The sequence below is a fragment of the Zosterops lateralis genome (assembly GCF_965231275.1).
Source record: "Zosterops lateralis genome assembly, chromosome: 13".
Lineage (NCBI taxonomy): Eukaryota > Metazoa > Chordata > Aves > Passeriformes > Zosteropidae > Zosterops > Zosterops lateralis.
Window position 1 is genome coordinate 10,805,524 of NC_139773.1, and position 17,169 is coordinate 10,822,692.

Sequence of the window (17,169 nt, forward strand, 5' to 3'; positions counted from 1 at the left end):
TTCTTCTGAGGCTTTTGAAACAGATATCCAAGAGCAGATGGTACCAATCTCTGCAGTCCGACATACTCAGCTCCTGTTTTTGTGGTTTCTAAACGCCTGTTTTGGCAAGACTTTTTTTAAAGCTATTTGAGAAAGAACAGACAAGCTTTTGACACACAGTTCTATGTAAAATCTCTTCAGTTTTGCCAGCGGCGTTTATTTGTAGAGACCCTGCATATTGTAGAGGCCACTGCTTGTTCCTGGCAATTCCCTAGAATGGAAACTTGAACTAATGTTTTTTGTAATGAATGTACAATAAATCTCTGGAAAAGCTTCTGTGTTAATGACTCTTGATTGAGTTCAGGTAGTTTTGACATATATAGATGAGGCTGTTCAGAGCTGGCCAAGCCTGCTTGACAGGCAGGGCTGGTCTTGATTGGTGTCTGGAAATAAAACCCAAACAAGGATGTCTCAACTGTGTGCTGGGCCAGAGTCCTTCCAGCCTCACTGGACACCTAAAGCTTCAAGGGCACAGCACTGGAGTGGAATTCTTCAGTGCTGAGAAGGAGAGCAGATCTGTGAGTGTGAAGGCAAGATATACCCAAGTGGAGGTGAGCATAGCTAAAAAGAAGCAGCTAAAAATGTTGCTTTAGGTTTTTCTATAAGGACAATCAAGCACTCCAAAAACCTGCCTATCTTGTTTTCCCTGGGTGAATGAATGAGAAGCGTTCTGTAAAAATGACTTTTATCTGAGACTGGACTGCAGGCTTGGGTATTCAAGAAGCCTCACTGGGTGTGTGGGCACTAACAGTTCACCCACAGGGGAGGCGTATTTGATTATCTTGTGTCACAGACTTCACATAGCAAGAACACTTGATTCGGAGATCAGCTTCATGGCTGGAGTGTTTTCAGCTCCTGCAGCTGTACAGTGATTATGCCTTTTGCTATTTTTGCTTTTCTTCGTGTTTTTAGCTCTTGAGTAGACCCGGGAGTAGAATTAACGATTGCTTTGGAATTGGGGAGTTCCCTAGGCTTCAGGTGGGTGTTGGGGGAACCTATGATTCAGCTGCCACTGCGGTGTCATGACAGCATCTCCTCTGAGAAGGATGGTATCCATTTCTAATTTCAGCATCCTGATTCTGGGATGCTGATGTGTGGCTTTTTGCTAAGATCCTTTTTGCAAGAGGATGTAAACTCCTGAGGGCTCAGTCTTGGCAGCTGGTTTGGGTCAGGGTCGCCTTGCTCTTACTAGGGGGAAACAGCTGGATTGTAGGGAGTATAATGGAGCAGTTAATGCTGAAAGAGGGCATTGCTCAGGGCAGGTTACACATAGGTGTGGTAGCTGCAGAACACAGGTTATGGCAGGGCAGTCCATGGGGGTGTTGTAATTCCAGTATGTATCCTTAAGATACCAGGTGTTTCCAGTGCAAAGCAGGGGTGGACATAATGCTGGAAGTGTGAGTTGAATGTGTAAAGGTGCTGGGCAAGATCTGCATTGAAAAATGACAGTCTGCAGTTCTCGTAGTCTAGCAGGATGCCAATCCTTCTGGGGGGTATAGTAATTCTGATATCAGGTGTCATTCCACTGTGCAGGAATTCATACTTGTGCCTGCAGGTGAGAAAAATAAACAACAGAACTGAAGGCAACCTGGCTGTTCTCAAAGGGAAGCACTTTGCGCATACAGGTGCCCAGGCTGCTCATGAGAGTCAAAGGGGAGAGCCAGCAGTGCAGCTGAGGCAAGAGGGGAGCTGGCATTTCTGCAGGCAGGTATGACATACTTCCATAGGTAGGACAGAGATCAAAACCAGTTGGGTATAGCTGGGTTTAGCCTGATACATAGTTTCTGGATTACATTGATCTATTACTGTCTTCCCACTGAGGTTTTGGTAATGTTTTACAGCTAAATTCTGCAACTCCAAGTTTATTCAGATTTGTTCCTGCGACTGCATGTTTCAATGTGACTTTTCGTTGCATGATTTACCAAAGAGACCCTTCAGCTTGATTCACTACCACCCTCTCAGAGTCAAGGGAAGTGCGTGCTTTGAAGATGCAAATCTGCAAAAACAAGTTCTGAAGAAAGGAAGTTGAACAAAATAGCCTGCTCCAAATGCTTCTGAAACGTCCTAAAGAAGTGTGAGGATTTGCTTAAGCATTCCAGTATCCTTCCAACAGCAGTTTACAGTGACAGCAGTGGAATGTCAGAGGCCCTGGTGCCTGGTCTGAGCTGATATAAAATCTCTGGCTGCTCTGCCTGCAGGTGTAAGAGGTGTTCCTGTCAGAGACCTGCAGCCTCCACAGCCCTTACCTTGAGGGTGTAATGATGTGCCTCATGCACCAGGATGAGTTGTTTGCCCCTAGGTGACCATGTCTTGGAGTGTTCTCAAAAGCCACACCAGTTCTGTACTCTGTATCTTCTTCAACTTCCACCTCCCAGTAATGCTTTCCTGGAAATGGGATCAGACTGCCCAGGATTGCAATACATCTGTGGGAGACAGACAGGAATATGTGTTTTGGCAGAGCCTCTCTATAATGCTCTTTACAGTGTTTAGATATGTTCAGGTATGTATATACCTGGACATTACATAGCAATAAACAAAAGGCCACTTCTGCTGTCTCCTTAACAGTGCAGTGTGTATTTTTGACTCCAGTGAAATCCCCACGCTGAGGAACTGGTACCCAGCCTGCAGGTTTCTTTGTGACACCTGCTCTGTTTTTACTCGTGGGTAGCTTTGTATAAATGAGTGCCCTGGGCTTCCAGGAAGAGGGAGAACAGTATCCCATAGTGCCTGGGTTTTCTGGAAAAGTTAATGCTTGTTAGAAAAGAGAGTGTTCTGATGAACCCCAGCATAGGAGGGAAAGAAAAACTCTACAGATTCTGCATTTTCTTTCCAAAAAGCTCAGGGTTTTGAACGTCATTCACCATTAGGAACTGAGCACAGTAACAGCATGAAGTTCCTGGGGCAGCTGGGGAGGACGGAACCTGCCTACACTGTTTGGAGAGATTAGGAAGAATTGAACACTGTAGGAGAACTTGTAATATGCTGGGTACCTGGGCCATCAAATGTATGATAGGAACCATGCAGAAAATAACTCTTTTGAAAGTTTGGTAGTAGAGACAAAGACCATGTACTACAGAGAGACCCTTCAGCTTGATTTACCAGCGCAGTCTTGAAGTCAAAGGAACTGGGTGCTTTGAAGATACAAGTCTGCAAAAATACAGGTTCTAAAGCAAGAAAATTGGGCAAAATAACCCACTCCAAATGCTTCTGAAACACTCTTAGGAGGGCAACGTGAGTCCTGTAAGCTTACATCTCAGCTTTTTCTCAGGAAAATACACAATGCATTAGCTGTCATTGTCAAGGGGACAGCAGGCTTCAAACACACACAACTTTTATGTTTCTCTGGCAGTGTCTAAAGTTTTAAGTTACAAAGGAAAAGGATGTTGCTGGCAGACACTAAGCTCTTCTAGGCAATGCTGAGAGAGAGCTGCACTCATCATTTGGAGGGCCTGTTGTGTGAGGATGGGCATGCACAGCATAATAGTTGTACTCTGCCTCTGCAGCTGCACTTGCTTGGATCAAGTCAAGTGTGCAGTTCATTGCAAGTGCATGTAAATGTCTTGGGAACAACTTAAAGGCTGCTGAAATCAGAACTCAGAGGGGCTGTGTTGCTACAGCTTGAGAAAAAAAGGAATGATGCAAAATGGATGGGTAAACATCTGTGAACAAAACATGACCATAATAATGAGAACTGCAAAGCTACCAAGGCAAACCTGAGCTGCCCTGAAGAAGCAGTTAGGAAATATATCACCCACATCAACCTAGGAGACCACACAAACTTCAGAAGAGTTTGCCATGTGAATTCCTTGGGAGCTTTTTTTTTTTTTTTTTTTTTTCTTGGTTTGGTTTGGTTTCAGTATCTTGGTTTGAAGGAGATTTGTGAAAGTTCATAGTGGTACCAAAACCTCAGCCCTTGAACGAGATGAGTGCCAGCTCTGGCTGTTTATGTGAAACATAAAAGCATCCCATAGAAGTGGGATGAAATCCCATTTAACATTACCATGATGGCTTTAATGAAAATGATCACCAGTCTCCCAACTCTATTCTACTGAGCCCTCTAGTAGCACTGCATTTCCATGGAGGGAATCAATTGTAGACTTTTATTATCCTGCATCTGCAGATGCCTGTCCTGGTTATATGATGTTTCTGTGGTTTTGACTGGAAATATGTGTTTTGGCAAGCTTAGTCTCTCACTTCAATGGCAAAGGGCCTATTTCTTTTTTGAAAGTAATACCTGTTGGTCCAAATAGTATCAGTTATATCTTTCAGCAAGAGATAAGTTTTCAGATCCCTCTCCTTTCCTTAGCATTTGTTATGGCCCATAAATACCTGTTCAAATTTAGCTCAGTGTGCCAGACATATAAGTAGGCTTGTACATAATTGTGGCTGCTGCATCTGTAATCCTATTTAAGAACTTGCAGTAATTTCAAAGTTCCAAAGAGCAGCTGGAGAGAGAGATTTCAACTCAAAAAATTAATCAGAGCTGCTGAAAGCCCCATTAGACATTTCCTGGCATCTGTTAAAAGAACCAAAGAAACTGAAATGCCCCTGAATACCTTGTAAAGCTGTTATCATAGACAGGCAGATCACACTCTGGGTTTTCCAGTTCATCACATGAAATGGTAAATCCATCATCTAGAATTGCCAGTAAAGGATGGGCTGTGTCCTCATTAAGGTAGAAGCAGGTGCCTGCAAGAGAAAATGCCTGAGGATAACTCCAGTAACTCCTTATAACATTAGAATTGCAGCAAGGGTGTGATGAAATGTTTGGATCCACAAAAAGATTCACCAGTGCTCTAGAACGAATCTGTGGCTGACATTGAGAGGACAAGATCATATTTTTAAAGTTTTTCTAATAAATGGCTCTTTTACAGCTTAACACTGTTTAGTTTCAGCTTTGTAAAAAGCAGTGGATTTAGCCTGGTTTTGAACCCTAGCAGGGCTCAAAGCTGCAGGCATTGTGCAGGAAGTATCTATTCAGAGATGAGGGGTCCTCCCTGCAATAGACTGTCTGGTTTCAAGTAATCTATTTTTATTCACTGAAATGAGATGGCCTCACTCCTCCACATAAATGCTGGGCAGTTTGAAGAAAAGGTTCCCTCATGCTTCAGCACCTCTCTTGTCAGACCAGCCCTCAGAGAGGTAAGTCCAGCCCAGGATAAAAATGCTTCTGCCTTTCTTCCTGGGGACACTTCACAGAGCAGGTCTGACACACTGAGGCCTGAGGAGCAGCCACTATTGGCACAGCTGCTGTTTGTAGTTGGTGCTTGTTTATCCACCCCAGAAAGGATCAAAGGCTATTCACAGTGTTGGAGGTGGGTTCTTGCAGCTGACAGATCAATTTGCATCAGCTGTTTGCATAATGTAGACTCCGAGAAGATAAATCTCCCCATGGTAATCCCAAATGAAATCATTATAATCAAACTGCAAGTTACTTCATTGCAAATACAATACAAACAATGACAGGGCAATTACAGGCATGTGCTGCTGAAAACAAACACATGCTGTGCAAACAGAATGGGCAATTTCAAATATTGGGTTTGATTTAAGCAGTTGGAATACACACAAACAATGGTAACACAGTGACAGCCTTCCTCTCCAGGGATTTAAGGATGAGCATTTCTTTTCTGTGGTGTCACTGCTGTGTGGCAGACAGGTTTTTTAATGAAACGTAACTTTGTGTGGTCATCTTGCTGAATAAATACAATTTTCAAATGTCTCACAGCAGATAAGTGCAGAAAGAGACATAGATAATGTGTGAACACATCCGTGAGGGGTCTGGGAGATTTGAGATGAGCAATGAAGTTGCAGTTTGATTGCAGCAGTGATGAAGGTGAGCACTCATGTCTTCTAAATGGTTCTAGAAAGTGCTGTCTCAGCCATGATTTCCAGCAGCAGCTTCATTATATGGTAATTTCTGAAGTAAAATCACACTACAACTTTCCTCATTGTTGTGTCAGTACTTTGCAGGCTGGCAATATGTGGGCATTGAGTTGACACTGTCTTTTAAAATGTTTAGAAATTAGTAACTTTCAAGCATCAAATGTACCAGAGGGCAAAAATATAAATTACAGAGCTAAAGCAATGCACTTATTGTTACAAGTTGGTTTTTTTCATTCCTAAAAGGTTACCAGGTGTGTAATTAGATGTAAGAGATTAAGACTTGGTCCAGAGGCCATTGAAACCAGCAGGAATCTTTCTGTTAAGAGAATAGATGCTACAGTAGGCTGCTGAAGTTGTTCCAAGCTGTACAGTACCTGTGGTGTGTATCAGGACAGGTTCACTTCTTTCACTGGAGCCACCCAGGTTTTGGGCTCTGACACGGACATGATACTTTTGTGTTGGCTGGAGGTGAATTAGGACTTCACAGTTAGGGATCCCAACAATAGATCTACAGAAAACAAATCCATGGAAAATGGTAGGGTAGAAAACAAAGGTAGGTCTTTGAAATTATTTTTCTGAGCAACAAAGAAGAAATTACACTTCAACTTGTCTTATAACCAATCAACAACCTTTTACCTTGTACAGTTGTCAGTAGCAGAGAGAAAGATTGTGACAGACTGCAGAATTTTACATTTGCTTCTGCCCTTTTCCCATACCCATAATTCTCATATAGTAATTTTTGATTAACATTTTATGACTAATTTTACTAAGAGGATTGGTTGTAAATGTAAATTCACCAGAAGGTCATGGGTCCCATCTGATGCCACACGACTGAAATGGTTTCATCTCTACAGGTCATGGGCTCAATAGAAGAGTAACTCACTCAGTAATAATATCATCATTTTCTTCATCTATCAGCTTGGACAATTCAACTGTGTAAGAATCAACAGGATTAATGTCTCTGGATTCCCAGCACACCAGTGCTGCATTTTCACAGCTTCGGATCTTTTTATTCTTTATGGTAGGTGGTGAAGGAGCTAAAAAGGAGGCAAAAGAACAATTCTAAGCTGTTGCTTGAAAATGTTTGCAAACAACATGCTTTAAAGGCAAAAAAAAATAGAAAAATGTTGTTTACTAATACTATATAGTTAAAGAAACCTGCTTCCCCAATGGACAGTAAACAGCAGGTAGAGTGATTAACAGTGCTATTTAAAGACTTCGTTTAGACTATAAAGGTCCCAAGAGAATTAAACAGAGAAGGAACATAAAGACTGATTACACAACTGTTTTCTATCATTAGTTTTATCTTTGTCATAAAGGTGCATCTCTGCTCTGAGATGTCAAAGACATCTGGAACAAGCACTTGAAGGTCTCACACTGACTTGTTTGATCTGATGTCAGGACTTCAGTGTCCTAGACTGAACTGCTGTTAACAAGAACAGCATAACAGGTGAATCTACAAAGTGTCTATAGACCAATAAAAGGAGAGCTGGGATTCGTCTGGCATAACCAGGAAACTTGAACTTTATTAACAGCTAGTATACATACTTGTATTTAAATGTCATTTTGTCTCTCTGCCTTTTTTTTTTTCCACTCTAAAAAAGGGACAGTTGTCATGATGGGCTCTCTAAATAAAAGTAGGGAATTCCATGCAGTCAGTAGGCTTGCATCAAAAGAAAGAAAGTGCCCAGAAAGCATAAGTGACATAAAATTCAGATATGATTTTGAATTTCACTATGAAGGTTAGAAACTCATATGAATAAAATATTTTTACCTGTTACGTAAACTGCTCTTTCACTTGGTGGACTGATACCGGAGGCATTTAAAGCACTGACCCAAAATTCATACTGTGTGTTTGGCAACAGATCAGTAATGGTGCAGTATGTTTCTTTGACTTTTAGTGTGTGCTCTGAAATGACAACAACAAAGTATTTACAGTGCCTCACAGTTCCCCACTCTTCCCCAAGGCTGCATCACACAGTAAAGTTGGGGTGGATTGTTTTGGGCGCTGAGTTCAAGAGAGCTCCTTGTGCTCAACACCCTTTGATCAGGCAGTTTCAGGATGCCTTCCTCTAAAGCAGCGTAAATCAGATGGGACAAGAGCTGAAGCTATTTTACTGCTCATTTTTTGTTCCTCATCTTATAAAATTTGGATAGTTTCTGCTTTTCTTACTCAACTGGCCACTGGCACTCTACTAGCTTCCACTTTTGAAGGTTCTGCAACAACAGTATTAGCAAAGGCAGTTTTGTCACAAGGCTGGGGCATTTTGGTTCTGTGGTTCTTGTTCTTTGTGTGCCTGTGCATATTAGGGAGTCACAGCCTATTATTAGCACTAAGATATGCTATAAAATCATCTGGGGGTTTCAGTGGGAATGCTGATGATATGATGATTTGCTCTTTAAAAACACTGTGCTTTGTCATGGATGCAGCACGTGTGTTCTATTGCAGTGTCCACCCTCCAGAAATCCTTGTGACTTCATCCACTGTCCCCTTCCCATTCCTGCTATCCCTGCTGCTGCCATGTCCTGTCTTTGCTCCTGTGATGGGTCCTGCTGCAGCTGGCAGCATGGCAGACCTGGCAGGGGAAGAGGGACAAAGCAGATGGTGATGGCAGATATGACATCTGCCATTTTGGTGGCAGACAGAATGCACAAGACATGCAGAGGCTGTCTGTTTTTGCCAATGGGCTGAGGTGTGCCCTTGGCCCCAGGCCTCCTTACCTGCCTGCTCATCACTGTGCCTCTCGTTGCTCACTGGTTTGTAGCACAGCTGGTAGCACTCCACAGTGTCATCTGAGAAGAGGCCCCAGCAAACCCTCAGTGAGGTGCCAGTGGCTGCATTGGGAGCCTGGGGATTTATCATAGGGGCACAAGGAGCTGCAAAGGGAAAAACAGGTCAATTTTTGAATGTATAATCGTGGTTTGTTGTACCTCTCCTCTCACAAAGGTGTTTGCACAAAGCCTTGGCACTGAATAGGGTCATATTCCTCCATTCCTCCCACGTGGAGGAAAGTCAGGAGCTGACTCTGTAAACAGTTGCAGATAGTAATCAGGTCACTGGTGTGTGAGAACTAGTCTTGCTTCAAATCAAAGTCAAAACAACAAAATGAATAAGCCTCCGCCAACCCCTCCTCTGTAAACTCAGCCTCCCCTGCTCTGAGGGCTGTTCCAGTGAGCCCAACATCTGCCATGCCAGCACTGCTGCCAGCCACCCTGGGGATCAGGGAAAAGCTGTACAACAGGGGGGCATCAGCACAAGCAAACAAGTACCAAATGCTGTTTTATATTAAGAAAACACAGTACTGAGTGTAAAAAAAAGAATAATGTTCTTTCTCACCATTTGTGATGCACCAGAAAAGATTTTAAATTTGGGCCCTTTTTTTAGTTATTCAAAATTTGTTTCCATTGTGCTGTTTCCTGTGGATTATGAGGGGGAAAATTGCTTGCTAAATAGCAGAGGAATAAGTCACTGAAATCTGTTTATCAAGAGAAGCTGTGTAAGTTATTTAAAGCAGTCTGGGGTTCATCTCTATTTTGTTCAAGCAACTACCAGGTAAGACAAGTTATCACTGACTAAGCATGCCTGATCCCTCAACAGAAGGGGGTAATCTTCATAAGTCTTTTAGGAAATCATCCATCAAAACCCAAGGAAGTCCCAATTTAACAGTAATTCTGGTAATTTTATATTGAAAACAAATGGAAAAGAAAAATCCAAAAATATATTCTGCTGTCTCTGTATATATAGGCAAATAACAAAAGAGCTAGAAGGAAAACTAGGGAGAAGTTAATTCTGCCTTTGCAGATCTCTTTTAAAAAAGGTAATGTTTAATACATATCCTTACTTAAATGTAAATAGGTGTGAAATAGTGATCAGTTAGGAAGACTACCTGGAATAGCATTAATGGAGTTCATTAGTTGTTCAACTTCAGAGACATCTATGACCCGCTCTTCAAAGTCTGGCAGTGTTGAAAGCTCTAAATCCACTTCTTTCTTTAAGAATTCTTCCAGCCTGTAATTGTAGGGGAAAAAAATAATGTCTAACTGGAAGTGCCATAGCATTGGGAATATCTGTCTATGATGCTCATTTGTAAGACAAAAAGAACAGCAGACTCCAAATTAACTTCTATTTCCTTAAAACACCATTTTCATAGCTGTACAAGCTCAGCCTCCTTGTGCCTATAACTTCAAGATCACTATATTAATGCATAAATAAGCCTGTTACAGTATATTTAGGGAGCTCAGTTTTAGTCTCATTTGGATCCAGAGTGTTTCTTTCAAGAGCTTTAGCAATCCTGTTTCTCAGTGAAATTAGTTCCTTATGACTAAGCTGAAAACACTGATTTATTTAGGCTCTAACTCTCCTTTAAGATTTCTTGAAATTGGATCCAAACAAGTGTTGAGTGTTAACTTTCTTAGAGCAACTTTTTCTGATACACTTTAAAACCAAAATACTAAATATTTCAATAGCTCTAGTGGGCTTAGACAACATTTGTGTGCCTGAACAAAGTCCAGAACATGCAAGCATCTCCAATAACCTGTCCAATTAGCAGGAAGAAATGTGACAAAAATTCCCAGACTGTGATACTACCTGTCAACCATGGTTACTGCTGCCTGTTGGAAAAAAAAAGAGAATGTGTTAGAGGTAGAAAAGTCCAGAGTCAGACTACACCATGCTGTTGGCCTGTCTTGTACAAATTGTCCCAAATGCAGCCCTTGGGGTGAAGTAATTGGCTCTCAACCAACTCTGGTTGAGAAAGCCAGTCCTTTTTATTCAGTCTATGAACAGATCTTGGCTGAATTTACAGTAAGACAATGAGCAATATCAGGTAGTCATCTGTGCCTGCCCATCTAGACTTTAGACTAATTCCTCCCTTGGTTGTCCAAAGTGCCAACAGATCCCTCACAAACTAAAACCAAAGTCAGCTGGGCAAAGGAACTCAGTGAAATTATCTGTGCTGGAAGGAGTCTGAGCAGTGCATGGAACTGGAGGACAGCTGTAACAGTCCCAGGCAGCTGGAAGCTCAAGACCAACATTCATTTCTTGATGAATAATGGTTCTTAGGGGCAATGTAAAACTGTTTACAAGCTAAGGAAAAAATAAGTTTATTCCAGAGATGCAGAGGAATGGGAAAAGTCAGCTCATGTGAAGAACTCAGCAGGTTGGAGTCACAGCAAACTGACCCACTGGAGCTGTTATGAGATTTATTTGTTGTCCAGTTCAGAAACTACTGTTGCTGTGCTACAGAAATCCTCCCACCCACCTTAGTCACAGGACACCTCAGGTGAGAGCAGTCACTCATCATCAGTGAAAATTCTGATTTTTTTCCAATTATTTCTCTACCCGCCAAAGAAAAATACCTTCTTGACACCACCTCAAGAGTGGGATTTCATCCATCATTATGCAGGAGCTCTTGACATATTTCAGCTGAACTTTCCTCCAAAATGAGCAAGAAAAGGAAACATCTTCCTAAGTGATTACATCAGCCTGCCTGCTGTGAGCCCAGAATAGACAAGAGAGCTGAGCCTGCACAAGGCAAGGAACACTAAGTGCTTCCAGAGTTTTCCCAGATAAGCATTTCAGCAAGATATCTTCTCTCTGAACCCCAGTGTGACTCACAAATCAATGAGCATCCAAATTACAAATCTGCTTCTGCATTTCCCCCCCTACTCTGTTGCCCTACTAAGTCAATGCCACCATGCCAAGCACCTGGAGGAGTGACAGCACCACGGACTGAGCATCCCAAATTCTCCCTAGCAATAAGGCTGCTTGGGACTTCTCAAATGGGGACTACTTGCAAGCAGCCAAAAGCACTTTGACAGTTAAAGCTCTTTACCTTCATGAATTCAGCTTTGTCATTTTCCAGGAAAAGCTCCTGGGTTTCATCTGTCAGCTCTTTGCAGGTGTCAAGATGTTTCCCACAATTGACCAGCTGCTCATACAGAGCTTCCAGCTTCTGCCTCTTCTCTTCTCCCAGTGCTTCCAGCTGCTCTTCATACTTCTGAGCAAGCACTTGCACTGCATCGTTGTAATGCACCTCAAAGTTCTCCTCCTGCCTCCCAAAATTTTCCTGCAAGGTATTTGAGGTATTTGTACCTTGGCAACAAGCCTGATCCACAGGTCATGCAGAGGAAAATCCTACTCTGGTATGCCTAAACTTCTCCTTACCATAGAGGTAATATGTCATGATTTAATTCACAAAACTAGAATGCAGTACCAGTACACAGAAGCTGTAATTTGACTTATGTCCATTTTTAGGGGTTTACTCTGATAATTCACCCCCACCAAAGCACAAAACTGTTGGATTTTGTTCCAGACATAAGAGCAACAGAAATTACAAGAACAATGACTTAAGGCAACCTAAACCCAGGGAGCACAACTAGGATATATCCTAGCCATAATCTCACAAGCATTACCACCAACACAGTCAAGCACATCCTTCCATGAGAGAAACCATGGCAACTCAGTGGGATCCATGGATTTGTGCTGAGGGAGCTGGGCAGCTAATGCTGGTATCCTCCTTCACAGCTGGAGAAAGCATTAGGATGGAAGATTTAAGGAGCAGGCAAGTCTTTACTGCCAGCAGCTGCCCACTGTTCAGGCACCAATGTCCCTCTGTGCCACATGCAGGAGAGAAAAGACTGTAGAGCCTTGAGTTATTGCTTCAGTTTGAACTTGCTGCCAGCTGATCTCCTTCCCCTAGAGCCAAGCTGACAGCAGCCGAGTGGGAGCACAACTCTTGAAGTCATCAGCTTGAAGCAGCTGGTCCCAGGATTTGCCTGGATCTGACACTTCTGTGAATGGAGCCAAGGGGACACAAGGGCTGCACTCTGGATGGACTAGTTAGATCACAGCTCTCTGGCCATTTAAAACTAAGATGACCTGAGTGGGTGTCACTTTATTTCTGAATGCAAATTTCTGTGCAAATTATAAATGTGGTTTTACTAGCCCACTTAAAAAAAAATCTTTAGGATTAATTTTCCTGAGTACTTCAGTCTAGACAAACCTCAAGATAACTCTGTGCTCTATTACTGTAAGTACCTCATTAACAATGGAACACTATGAATGTCAAAACTGTTTAACCTCACCACCGTAAAGTTAGCCCAAGAGAAAATGAGTTACCTCCACAGTGATGAAGATCTCCTCCAAATGGCTGGCAACATTTTCCATCTGAGCAATCTGTTCTTCCAATTTGCACATGTTTTTATGGATCTCCTCCTACAAAACACCTAGTGTGATTCTTACTGTCTGAAGACTGTTTTAGAGGCACCACAGTACACCTGTGTTACTCTCACCTTTTCACTTTCCACAGCACTGGGGAGCTGAGCAACCTCATGATCCTTGTGTTCACCAAACAGTTTGTCGAAAGCTCGGATTGGTATCTTGCAGGTAGAACAAAAAATATCTGCTGCGTCTTCCTCTTCCTCCTCCTCCTCCTCACTGACAGCCTGACTGTTCCACTCATCTGACATGCCACCACTGCTTAGCCCCCCTGTGGACCATATGTTGCTTTCAGCCTCATCATCTGCTCTGGCTTTGCTCTGATTTTCACCTTGAGAAGCCTCATCAGGAAGTCCTTGTTGCTTTGTGCTTTGACTTGGATCTTTCACTGAAGAGCTGCTTTTTGATGTGTTATATATGGAGCCCTCTGATGCTGCTTTTTCTGTGCGAGCAGGTGGCCGTCTGCTCTCCACCTTCTCCAGATGTCCTCCAAGAAACTCAAGATCTTTTTCTCTATCCTCATCAAGTCCATACATCTTAGCCAGCTCTGCAACCTCCTTTTCCAAGTCATAGCCAACTTCTTGTGGTCGCTGAACTTTTTTACTACTCAATGCAGAATCCCTTCTCGTATCCCCCAGAGATCTGTCTCCTCGACCAGAGAGCTCTTCAGGAAAGATATCAAATCTGTCCTTTGATCCATAAAGATCCATGTGATAAAATATCAAACCTTCAGTCTCAGTGTCACTAGACTCTGGGACTGGTGGGGAAGCCGAATGATCGCGTGACTGGCCACTAGTCTCATAGTCTCTCGTGCTGCCAGATCTGGATGACATTGGTGTCCTCAGGGAGGCTTTTGAGATGATGAGTCTCAAGCTTGTAAAAGATAAGAAAGATCTTTAGCTACATATTAGATATCAGAATTGAGTTTTTCTGGCTTAAAAGTATATAGATAGAATAGATTTGGCTGAGGACTGCTCAGGTCCTGGAGGTAGGGATGGGAGAGACCAAAGTTACTAGCTTTGCTCCCTAAGTGAAGCTTCTGAAGGGAAGCCACAGGAAGCTTGTTTTCTGCCCACCTCAGTGCAAAGCACAGCAGAGAGCTGTCTCTGGTGTGCATCCTCTTCTCTGAATACCTCATCTATGACCCTGATGCCTGATTTCCAAACTGTGGACTAGTCCTGTCCTTGATTTCCAAACTGTGGAGTAGTCCTGTCCTCAGATCAACACTGTGAATGTCCTTCAGGCACAGTTAGTGCTGTTCTGTGCAATTGGAAGTGGCCTGGTTTGAAGCCTGTTCACCCTTCAGCTGCTGTCAAGCATGTTTTCTGAACTGTCAGTCAGGCATAATGTAGAATGTCCTCTGTTGTGACCACTGATGCCACAGAACACGCTAGAAAATTCCCTGAAAAGTCCTGTTCTGTATTTTTCAAGTTGCTGTTCTTAATACTGAAACTTGAGTCCAGGTCTTGGGTCTTTTCTAAAAAATACCACAGAGAAAACATATTGCCCTTTGGGGCTTCTCATGTGCTGTGGAAAACATACATTTTAACCTACAAAGCATCCAGTAACTAGGGAGAAAGGTAGGCCATCGACCTCTGGACTGAGAGATGCCTGCTCTGACTCAAACCTTGCACATTTTGTCTATTCTGTGCAAGGAGGGAGGTGTGAACAGAGCATGTGCAGATGACATGCAAAGCTGTATGATAAAGCAGATGCACGTGGGACAACATTAAAAGTGCAAAGGCAATTTTAATGCTGATTCCCCAAGCCCACTCTTCCCAACCAGCCTGTATTAACAGCAGTGAAATAATGCCAGTACAGAGTCAGAGCTCTCTCTGAGCTGAAATGTCCACACAGCCCTCCACTGCTCACCAGCATGAATGGAATCATAGCTACAAAACTACTCAGATCAATTTTATCAGCAGTTTAGTACCACAAGCAAAAGATTTCATTGAAAGATTTCAGCTTTATATCAATTAACCTGTAGGTTCATCTAGTCCTAGGTAAGTGAAGCACATGAAAACTTTAAAATCACTTTCTTACAGAAGAAAAAAAGCCAAAAGATCAGTCAGACATCAATGTTACCAGAGCTTCTGGATAAGCTTTCACATAAGTTTGCTTTCAAACTACTATTTATGGTCTTTTTAATTTTGAATAGTTGCTATTACCTCAAATTTATTTCATCAATATTTTACTAATTTTCCTGAGAAATGCTTAGCTAACAGAGTCAACACAATCAGTGACTTAGTAGAAAGCAATTTCCCAAACCAGTGAAAAATACTGAGACATTTTGCACTCTCTGGTTTTATATCTCTGGCTGAGTCCAGCCCTACAGATCTGTAAGAAAACCCACACAGAAGTTCATCATTTGTCTTCTGGCACTGCAGACATGGGTGTGGATTCTACAGCCAGCAATATCCTACTACAGACAAAAACACTGAAGTTAGGCAGAAATACTATTTATGCTAAAGGCAATAAAATAAATCATGCAAATTCTAACATTTTAAACAGAGAAAAGGTCTTAACACATACCAGAAAATGTTGTCTGGCTCCCGCAAAGACTTTTTCCCCCATAATTAAAACAATAAGGCTTGCTTTAGAAGCTACTACTAATTAGAAAAGTGAATTAACATTTATTTTTCCTACCAAAATGAAATGAAATAAATTAAAATGAGCATAATTAAGCTTGTCTGCAATCCTGCTGCCTAAATAAGATTTTCAGATGATTGCTCAGTGTTTGCTTGCTTTGCAGGCACAGATAAAATTACATGAAGCACATTTAGATCCGTGACCGTCAGTTATCGTAAATACACAACAAAGAATGTTACTACCTAAAAACTTGCCTTCTATCTTATGACGTCATAAATTCTTCTGATAGCTCAGATGGCATCAAAGTTAACTTCTATTCCCCCTAGTAAAAATTAATTCACAGGAAAGCAATTCCTTGCCACTTTCCTATAACTGCAGTTGGAAGACTTATTGCAGTAACCTTACCCTGCCTCTTTGCTCAGATAGGGGCATGCCAGCAATGAGCAATGGCACAAATATAGATGTGCCCCGGCTGTCCTTCAGCAGTGTGCTACTTGAGTGTCACCAGGATGAATGTCACACACTGAGAACAGCCTCTGAAGGTTGATTCCTGGATCTGAAGTACTTAGAACAGTTACAGAGAGCCCTCACTAAAGCCAGAGTGCCTCTCACTTTTGGAGGTGGTATTAATAAACACTGCCGAGTGCATTCATTGCCTCTGGGTGTGATTTCCAAGGCTGGGGTGTTAGGCAGAGTATCTTGTGTGGGATACACAAAATGTACAAACAACTCACACGGCTGGACATGTATTTACAGAGTTGCACAACTTAATGGAAGTACCTGTTCTGTTCTTTGCAAACACTTACTAGTAAAGTCCTCTCTCAAATTAGCAGGAGCTTTTCTATGGGGCTGAGTTGAAATCATGATCCTATATTAGGAAAAAAAGAGAGAAAATTTAGAATTTAGAAAAAAAAATTACACTGTTGCATGTGCTTCTTATACATATCCATAAATCCTCACCCTGTGTGTGTACATCAGACCTCTGGAAAGCTAATTATAGTGAAGACAGCGGACAATGGCCTGCTAAGGAAGTTCTAACAGAAACATATTCCCTCAGTCTGTGCTCAGTAGGGGTCGACCTGATAAAAACCAGGCTGTGTATTACCACAATTATTGTGACTGCTGTAACCACTTGAGCTTTGTGAATCTGCTCAAACCCACAGCTGCCCAGCACACACAGGCTGCTGTGAACACGCTACCATGGCAGCCCTGCCAGCAGTAGATTTTTAAGCACGTTTGAGAATGCTGTATTATATATGGCTTGAGCTCAGGGGACACCACAAGGGACAATGTCTATTAGATCTTGACACAGCTCTGCTTTTTTCTTCTTTTCCAATTATCTTGGTGTCATTTCCTCACTTTTCTAGCAGTGCAATTGTTTGCTGTTCAGTGAGGAATCACAAGTTAATTGCCCATGTAGGCACGATCTCATTACCGCT

At 42.2% G+C, this 17,169-nt stretch overlaps 2 protein-coding genes across 4 annotated transcripts in view; one reads left to right on the forward strand and one right to left on the reverse strand.

The window, feature by feature from the left end:
- The window catches only part of RAMAC (RNA guanine-7 methyltransferase activating subunit), a gene marked incomplete at its 5' end in the record, with an annotated part of 125,048 nt that overhangs the window by 3,329 nt on the left and 104,550 nt on the right, over window positions 1–17,169 (forward strand). The window lies entirely within an intron of this gene.
- Window positions 53–16,681, reverse strand: FSD2 (fibronectin type III and SPRY domain containing 2). Of its 3 annotated transcripts, none has more exons than XM_083871362.1 (13): window positions 15,985–16,681; window positions 13,216–14,014; window positions 13,043–13,138; window positions 11,757–11,990; window positions 10,511–10,533; window positions 9,810–9,931; window positions 8,644–8,799; window positions 7,697–7,831; window positions 6,806–6,959; window positions 6,297–6,430; window positions 4,596–4,728; window positions 2,286–2,462; window positions 53–1,588 (listed from the first exon to the last, which is right to left on the reverse strand). In XM_083871362.1, exons 2-13 carry the CDS (start codon window positions 13,972–13,974, stop codon window positions 1,336–1,338), a joined length of 2,376 nt encoding a protein of 791 aa, XP_083727488.1. In that variant the 5' UTR covers window positions 13,975–14,014; window positions 15,985–16,681; the 3' UTR covers window positions 53–1,335. The 3 variants fall into 3 exon arrangements, with proteins under 3 accessions (XP_083727488.1, XP_083727489.1, XP_083727490.1); XM_083871363.1 differs by having other exon boundaries at window positions 15,973–16,681; XM_083871364.1 differs by lacking the exon at window positions 15,985–16,681 and adding an exon at window positions 15,674–15,964.

Bases quoted from the DNA above. Each gene is read 5' to 3' on its own strand.
- FSD2 (XM_083871362.1), bottom strand. From the start codon at position 13,974: ATGTCATCCAGATCTGGCAGCACGAGAGACTATGAGACTAGTGGCCAG. The intron at 7,832-8,643 runs GTAAGGAGGCCT...TTGTCATTTCAG, and splicing joins GCACAGTGATGAGCAGGCAG to AGCACACACTAAAAGTCAAA. The intron at 1,589-2,285 runs GTAAGGGCTGTG...TCTCACCTGCAG, and splicing joins CACATCATTACACCCTCAAG to GCACAAGTATGAATTCCTGC.